The 9,130-nt window shown below is 37.5% G+C and overlaps 1 protein-coding gene across 2 annotated transcripts in view; it reads left to right on the top strand.

Moving 5' to 3' along the window:
- Positions 1–9,130, top strand: part of LOC309511153 (polymeric immunoglobulin receptor) — a 19,325-nt gene that overhangs the window by 9,367 nt on the left and 828 nt on the right. Inside the window, exons 1-5 of one of the 2 annotated variants that reach the window (XM_082186250.1) lie at positions 2,911–3,077; positions 5,241–5,558; positions 5,643–5,975; positions 7,967–8,312; positions 9,066–9,130. The exon at positions 9,066–9,130 is cut by the window's right edge and continues 27 nt beyond it. In XM_082186250.1, the coding sequence (XP_082042376.1) occupies positions 3,032–3,077; positions 5,241–5,558; positions 5,643–5,975; positions 7,967–8,312; positions 9,066–9,130 (1,108 nt within the window). In that variant the 5' untranslated portion in view covers positions 2,911–3,031. Of the gene's footprint in view, positions 1–2,910; positions 3,078–5,240; positions 5,559–5,642; positions 5,976–7,966; positions 8,313–9,065 lie in introns of those variants that run through there. The other variant, XM_082186251.1, reaches the window with a different exon arrangement.

A 9,130-nucleotide genomic window follows, 5' to 3' on the forward strand; every position in this document is an offset into this window, starting at 1 on the left:
GAGCTGTCTCAGTACTATACGGTCTAAATCCTGACTGGAAATCCTCACAGATATCATTTCTTTCTAAAAAGGAACATAGTTGTGAGGATACTGCCTTTTACGTTGTCTGGCGTATCTTTGACAGAAAAGTAGGGCTGAACGATTAATCGCACTTTACATGTAATCACACTTAAATCGAGATGGCTTATCGCGATTTTAAAATCCCAAAGGCTGCGATTATTTTTTTATGCGCAGCTTGTCATTGATGTACGGCTCTGTAAACGCTGCTCCATCTGAAAGCACTGTGAGTTTGAGTCACTTATAAGGTGCATTTGAAAAAACAACCAAAACATGAGAAGCATTTATGAACCTCTTGTCCAACAACAGACAACATTTAATAACATGCATTTACTCCAAACTCACTTCATAACGACAGTTGAGCATCCTTCTGTGAGATGATGTACCTTCTTACACAGAATAAGGCAGTCGTGTATTTATAAGTCATGTTTAATCAAAGCGTTTCAATCTTCTGTTTATTCAGCTACAGCGATAGGGATTTCCTGGAATGATGCCCATTATTGTACTTCTGCAGCGGGGCATATTTATCGTGTTTTGCATGAGAGCGCCCTCTGGCGTTCAAATTGGGCAGTATTTACTACCAATCAGCCGCACTCCACTGACAAGCTGCGCTTAAAAAATAATCGCAGCCTTTGCCACATCGCGTGCGGTTTTATTGCGATTAATCGTTCAGGCCTACAGAAAAGGTAGATTCGAGATCGGCCTGTATAATTGACTAATTCTGTACGATCAAGTTGCGTTTTTTTAACAAGCGGTTTAATCATAGCAATCTTAAAAGTTTTTGGTATGTATCCTAATGACACAGATTAATTAATGATATTAGAAGAGGATCTATGACCTCTGGGAGCATCTCTTTCAGTAGCTTAGTCGGTATAGGGTAACATACATGTTGTCTATTTAGATGATTTAACCAGTTTAGCGAATTCTTCCTCTTCTATGAATGAATAAAAGTTTTCCTTAGGAACACTACAATGCACTGCCTGATGCGATACTGTAGTTGCAGTTGCATGGTTATAATTTTCTCCCTGATATTATCAATCTTATAAGTGAAGAAGTTCATAAAGTCATTACTGCTGTGTTGCTTGGAAACTTCTGGGCTTGAAGCTTTATTTTTCGTTAGTTTAGCAACTGTTTCAAATAAATACCTAGGGTTTTGTTTATTTTCTTCTAATAGGGTTGAAAAATAAGCAGATCTAGCAGCTTTTAAAGCCTCTCTGTATGCAATCGAGCTCTCTTTCCATGAAATGCGAAATACCTCTAGTTTTGTTTTCTTCCAGTTGCGCTCCATTTTTCTGGCTGCTCTCTTAAGGGCCTGAGTGTGCTCGTTGTACCATGGCGTTGGACTATTTTCTTTAATCTTCTTTAAGCACATCGGAGCAACTGTGTCTAAAGTGCTAGAAAAGAGAGTTAAAAGTTTCTGTCGCAATATCGAGTTCTTCTAAGCTATCTGGGATGCTGAGATGATGAAACTGATCAGGAAGATTATTAATAAAGCAATCTTTAGTGGCAGAAGTGATAGGTCTAACATATTTGTAACACGGAGTCGGCTTTGCAGCCTTGGCTAAATGAAGTTTACACGAGACTAGATAATGATCTGAGATGTCATCGCTCTGCTGCAGAATTTCAACGGAATCAACATTGTTTCCGTGTGTTAATATTAGATCTAGAGTATGATTACGACAATGAGTAGGTCCTGACACGTGTTGTCTAATTCCAATAGAGTTCAGAATGTCTTTAAATGCCAATCCCAATGCATCTTTTTCGTTATCCACATGTATATTAAAATCACCAACAATTAGGACTTTATCTGCAGCCAGTACTAACTCTGATAGAAAGTCAGCAAATTCCTTGGTAAAGTCTGTATGGTGCCCTGGTGGCCTGTATACAGTAGCCAACACAAATCTCAAAGGTGATTTATCATTTACACTATTGCTATATTAAGCACCAAAACTTCAAAATAATTATATTTGAAACTAGACTTCTTAGTAATTCTGAAAATATGACCAAAAATTACAGCAACACCTCCCCCTTTGCCTTTCAGACGAGGTTAATGTTTATAACAGTAATCTTGCGATGTTGACTCATTTAAAGTAATGTAATCGTTTGGTTTTAGCCAGGTTTCTGTCAAACACAGCACATCTAGATTATAGTCTGTAATCATATCATTAGCAATAAGTGCTTTTGAAGTAAGGGATCTAATATTCAGCAACCCAAGCTTTATCATTTGATCTGAGGATGATATGAGAATTTACTGAAAGGCTACCAGGAAAGTGTAACTAAGTTCATTAAATACATTCGGAATATGCACACATTAATTCTTAATCTTATGCCTATATGCTGAAAACGGCGCTGGTTGAGTTTGTTTGCATCCCTGTACATTAACACCTCTTTTGTACAGTTGTCATATATTAGTGTTGTTAATGTTAGCTACATCCATTTCACATATCACTTTTTGACCGTTAAACTGAAGCACAGTTCTGAAATTCATGCTTGGCTTCTGTAAACAGTAATGCCTGCCTTCTTTGATTTTAATTGGCCATCTCTGTCATTTTGACATTGACGAGTGCTGTTTGACCACTGATTGGCTCAGGTGAGATGAGTCAGTTTTCCTGACATGGTACAGTCTTTGCAAAACCAAAGTACAGTTATAATTGAGCATTTATTTGACTAATTTTATTATACACAATGAATACTGGGGTACAAAAATACTGGCTTGGGTATTGAGCTTGGACACCAGGGCGGTCGCTGGAGGGGGGGGACCTAATCCCCCCACCCCAAATCCACCCACAGCAACAACCCCAGCTACGGCCCAGCGTGCACCTCATTGGTGGGTATACGGCAATGAGGAAAGAAGGATGTGAGACTTGCAGGAAATGTTGAAATCCACAACAGTTTATAAAAGGAGTTTGTTTCAAATGGTTAAGATACAAGTCGAAGATACATGTGAGGAAGGTTTATCGTTTTTGATTAAATCATGTATTTTCTGCTGAGTACCCTAGTGCTGCTTTTAGGAGTCCAAGGTAAGTCCTTTCAGGAAAAATAATTCAATGTTGTATACTAAACCTGTGTTGGTTCTTTAAATTATTCTAGGGAATAGGATTCTTTCAAAACACCATTCCTGCTTTGTCAGTCATAAAAAATATATATTTTTAATGTTTTTGAAAAATCTTTACATATGTTTTAAAAATAATAAATTGATATAGGAATGTTGCACATTATTCAATGACTAAAATGAGCACCATTAATTATGTACTTCATCAGTGCATACAGGGTTTGTAGCTAAATTATATCAGGATGAACATTACAGTTAAACAGTCTAACATAATAATAAAATAAATTAGTTAGTCAGCAGATTGTTACATTTCTACAGTAATACCATATTGAGATTTATTACAAATCTAAACATTTTGCCAAGTTACTGCGTGAACTTAGTGATCTAAATATTGAGAAAGCGTCATTCCCCCAAATGTGTCGATTAATACATTTCAACATCAATTCACTGACGTTAAAGTGATTTTTTTCGTAATCATGCTCGCCTGATATTGCAACAGAAGAATTTCCGATGTTCCCTCTCACCAGACATCCTCTTTTTCTTCAGTGTATTCACTGTAAATTGTGACTTTTTAGTTCACAATTCTGACTTTTTTCCCCTCAGAGTTGTTAGATATAAATAAGCATTTGCGAGGAGGATTAATGCACAGGCTTCCAAGAGCTACACTGACAGGCCTACTGGCTGCACAAAGAGAATCATTTTAAAATAATTATTTTGGAGTTTACAGGAGTGACAACCACATTATATAACCGAATACACACCCGTACATTTTCTGGACTCACAACCGCATTTTTGCAGAAGATCTGCTGTGTGAATGGAACTGTTCTGGACAACTAGTTTTCTGTTACAGCATACACTGACAGAGAATGCAGTGAGCAGTCATTCTGAAAACTTGGGTAAAATAAACAACTTACTGATACTGAGAATTTATTGATGTTATCAAGGACTTTTTTGGCTAAGAAAACAAGGAAGAAAGTATCTCAAGTTATTTCATTTGAATTAATTCATACAAGAGCACAAATGGAAACGCCAACGTATTGACTAATAGCCTAATGACATTTTTATTTGGGGAATAGGGGCCAGTTGTAATGCTAATACAGGGGCCTCTGGTATACTAATGATGCCCCTAATCGTGAGTGCTGTTTTACTGATGTATTGGTTTGATTTCATTTCCCTTTTTTATGCAAAACTTTCCCAAACCTGTTAACTATATCATGAAATCAAATATTACCATTCGCAAATACGTGTAAGAAAATGTGTTTTGTCGTTTAAATATAATTTGTTAGTTGACCTGCAATTCAGAACACTGTAAACAAAAGTTGCTGCCTTAATTTTTTCAGTACAGTCAACTTGGATGTTTAAGTCATTTGAACTTAAATTACATTAAACTGACATAAAAAAAAGAAGAAGAAAAAGAGTTGAATCTTGTATAACATAAAATAAGTTGAAAATTGCTTAACTTTTCAAAGCAATGTAAAAACATATGTTGTCATAACACATAATTTTAGCAGTGTAATACAGTCATAATTATAAGATATAAAATAGTTGCAATTACCTATCAAAACATAAAATGTTTCCGCTTAACGGTTTTATTATTACCTCATCATCAGCTCTTTGAATCAATGGCAGTTGGAACCCACGTAAAGGCAGAGTAGACAATATATATAATATATACAGGTGTCTTATCTGTGTATGAGACGTTCAATTTGCATAGCATTTAAGCCATTGTGTAGCTTAAATAACGGATTTGGTGATCTGTAACTGTTCACATCAGAGAAACATGCTTTCTAAAATATATAATAGAGATGTTTAGACATCAGAGTAAATGTGGGTAACATTAAAGCCATTCTATGTGAAGTAGAGGGTTGTAAAGGATTTTGGTAAACTCTAATGAGTTTTGGCGACCCTGCTGGTGATCTGCAGCAGTTTGACAACCTGACAATTTGTATTTATTTATTTATTTTTATTATTTTTAAAATGCAGTAGAGAAAAGTTAAGATAAGTTAACACCAGACTTAAATGCTAATCAACTACAACCACAGCGCCTAGTTGGCGCAGTGTGAACTGGCCTTTGGCCTTTGTGTTCCAAATCAAATCTTTCTAAGGTATATTATCATTTTATGACTCACAGGTACCAACTCTCTATGGACAGTAAAGAAGATAACAGCTCAAAGTGGGGGATCTGTCACCATTCCCTGTCACTACCATCTCCTGCACAAGGACCTTCCTAAGTTCTGGTGCAAAGGAAAAATCTGGATGACCTGCTTGACAATGCGATCTACCAACCAAGAGAAGCGAACCGGTATCAGCTTTTACAACAGCCCAGACGAACTGGTAACAACCATGACGATGACGAACCTACGCAGCAGTGATTCAAATCGCTATTGGTGTGCCGTGAGGAAGCCAGGTTCCAATGCTAGAACAAGTCTAGAACTAACCGTCATTGAGGGTAAATGTTATTGAGATGCTTTAGCATCTATGAGACATTTGATGGTTCCAAGAGTAAATGATTTTGCCATTTGATTGTTTTCAGGTACTCCAGATCTGTCAGTGGCCAGCAATAGCGTGTCAGGTGAAGAGGGCGGCAATGTTACCATCCAATGTCTCTACAGTGACAAACTTCGAGATGAGGAGAAAAAATGGTGCAGAAGTGGAGATTTGCGCTCTTGTCAAACGCCTCAAGATTTAGAGCCATCCCGTGGTGCAGCTCTACAGATAAATGACACAAATGATGGTGTTTATACAGTGACACTGACAGGACTGAAGAAGACAGACGCTGGCTGGTTCTGGTGCATGGCTGGGGAAGTGCAGGCTCCGGTTCATATCAATGTAAATTCAAGGCAACTCATTACAGATGCCAACACAAGTAAGTTTCAATAACAGTTGTTCACATATATTATGTATGCGACATAATATATATGATGATAATATATGAATATATAAAAGATGCAACGAGCAACAGGGGTTTCTTTTTCTGCAACATAAAATGGTTTAATTTGAGTTCATATATAATTTTCGAAAGAAATAATGAAAGCAACAATGGATAATTTACCTCGTATCTTAAAAAATAACTTAAAATATTTTAATTCACACACACAAACAATGTTTATATATGTATAATATATATGTGTGTGTGAATTAAAATATTTTAATTAAAGCTGCAGTCCGTAGCTTTTTTGGGTAAAAAATTATCCAAAATAAATGTTTGAGCAAATACATAACCAGCCAGTGTTCAACACTATCTGCTTGCCTTAGCTCGATTCAGAATGTTAAGCTTGTAATAATGTTTTTAATTCCAGTGGTACTGGTGGATTTCCGCGGGAAATTCGAGCATGTCTTTGCGTCATTACGTCACATCTGTACACATAAAGGTGTCTCGGCTAGTAGACTATATTGCGTGTGAGGATGTTGGTGGTGGAGATTTATAGCCTTTTCTCATAGGATATGATTAAAATTATCAATTTGATGGCGGATCCAGAAAGGTTCAAACGACAATCACCAACTGGAGATTCACCCGTTGTAAAACGCTAAAGTCTTCAGACTTCAGAGAAAAAAGAGACTGCAACCGGCCCATGCGAAAACAAGGACAAATATCGGAAGGGCATTAAATGTAGTCACACAATGCTGATGTTGTTGGCATTAAAAATTTGAGAACAAAGTATAATTTGCACGGTTTTACGTGATATGATAAGCGATCGTTAGATTTAATCAGCGCGATTTACTGCAATGCTTTTTTCCCCTTAGTTGGTCCGAACAAAAGTGGATGTTACTTACTTGTTCAGACGACATTTTCTGTTGAAAATTCTGTTGGTCAAAACTCCAAAAAGTAGAATCTGTGATTGCGAATGACTGTATCCACACCACCAGCGCGGTGATTGACAGCCTCACATTCTCCTCAAAACATTGGATTCATCCGCGCTGTGCCATGCCGAGGCACAACGCCGGTAAAGTTGATAATTCCGCGAATAACTGCAATTGCAGATTTCGAACAGAGATGGCGACTAAGAGGAAAAACTGCGGACTGCAGCTTTAAATATTAATTATTTAATATTATATTATATTTATTATTTATATATTTTTGCCTTTTTGGAGAGGACAGTCAAGGAGAGACAGGAAGTGATAGGTGAGGAAAGAATCAGGAAAGGACCACAATCCGGGACTCGAGCTCGGATCTCCTGAACAGCGCAGACAGACAAATTGCTTAGAGCTTGAATCTTATAGCATTGTTTGGCCAGTTTAAAAGTTGTGGTCACATTTAACACTTTTCAGCAAAAAAAATATTTAGGGTAAAATATCATGCAATTTTAATAGGAATCCATGCGATCTGGAATTTCACGTGAGGGTGAACATTTTTGCCATGCAGATATTGCATTGGATTCTTTAGCTCCAACCCTAATCAAACACTCCTGAATCAAAGTCTTCAGGATAAGTTGAAAAATCACAGGCAGGTGAACTAAAGCAGCACACCTTCCACTGTTAGTTTTAAAGCAATCCTGAAGACCTTGATTCAGGTGTGTTTGAGCTGGAGCTAAACTCTGCAGGACAGTGGGGTCTCCAGGTCAAGCTAATCTGCTGTGTTGACCAACAGAAACCTGCTTGTTTGTTCTTTGTAAGCTGTGCTTCATTCCACACTACACTATTGACACACCACACTGGGTCCTGCTGAGTGCATAGTGTGCCACAGTTCTGACCGTTAAAGTATTTTAATATTCATTGAAGGACACACTTCTCCTTCAAAGACAATGCAAATAACCTTTCATAATGAGTTTCTGGGTAAAGCAAAACAACACATTACTGCTGTTATCTGTTTAAAACAGACTGTGTGTCAAATCTGACCTGCTCCTTTTTTATTTACAGGACCTTCCACATATACCACTGCACCATACTTCACTTCAGCTATGGATGTACACAACCATAATTCAATCACACCTACACCCACAAAATCAAAATTACCAGAAAGCACTTTGATTCAGACGGAAAAACCTGGCCAGGCATCTACGGCATCACCAAAGCAGTTTCATTCTACAACACAGTCCTCATCCTTTCTAACCACAACGGAGAACTCAAAAGAGAACCCATCTCACAGCAGTGGTACAGTTACGACTCCACTAACCAGGAGATCAACATCTCCATGTGTTGATAGTAACTCTATAGTTACTGTATCATCTAAAGATATGATATTTGCACCCACTTATGAAAGCAGGTATGTTCAAAGTTTTCTTCTGTACAACATGAATGCTATTTCACATCTATTTATCAGACATTTGATTCTAGGTGATAACATATGTAGTGGATTTTTCCCTAAACCTAACTTTCTGGGTCTCGTCTACAAATCGACGTCCCCGAACGTCTACTGTCGACGTTTAGTCTATCTGGGTCTCGTCTACAAATCGGTGTCCCCATTCAATAATAGTCACCTAACTATTACTTCCTAAACTAGCTTCCTGCGCAGGAATAAATCGACAAACAGACCTGCAAATGTCCTTTAAATGCTTTAATCACGGCCAGGAGATCTTCCCGAGCAGGTCCAGGGAATCTCTCCCAAGAAGCAAAGGCCGGAGGATCTCAGACAAATTCCATTGAGAATCCCACCGTAAAACACAGATACAACAGTTTTTATAGAATCGAGAAAACAAATAAGACTAACATGTCGGTTCAATTGTTGGTTCAATTGGTTCAAAAGCCCCAACCTTTTTCCTCTGTCACTGGCACAAGCAAACTCTGTTTTAATGATGACTTTACAAGATGATACAAGATTCTAACAGACTGTCTAGTTTCATTTCCCACACTCAAAGTCACAAGTTTTCCATTGTTTTCGCACAGTACATCCTGTTCAAATGTTAGATGTTAAATAAGGTTAGATGTTAGAAACATGGTTAGTTTAATATACAGTTTAAAATTCCCACGACACATATCTCATCTTCGGTATAAGTAACAATTCCCTTTTTTGTTTCAGATATCATATTCGGGTGATTGCACTAGTGTGTGGAGCACTGCTTATGTTATTTGTGTTATCTGGAG

The sequence above is a fragment of the Leuciscus leuciscus genome, assembly GCF_965113295.1.
Source record: "Leuciscus leuciscus genome assembly, chromosome: 12".
Taxonomy (NCBI): domain Eukaryota; kingdom Metazoa; phylum Chordata; class Actinopteri; order Cypriniformes; family Leuciscidae; genus Leuciscus; species Leuciscus leuciscus.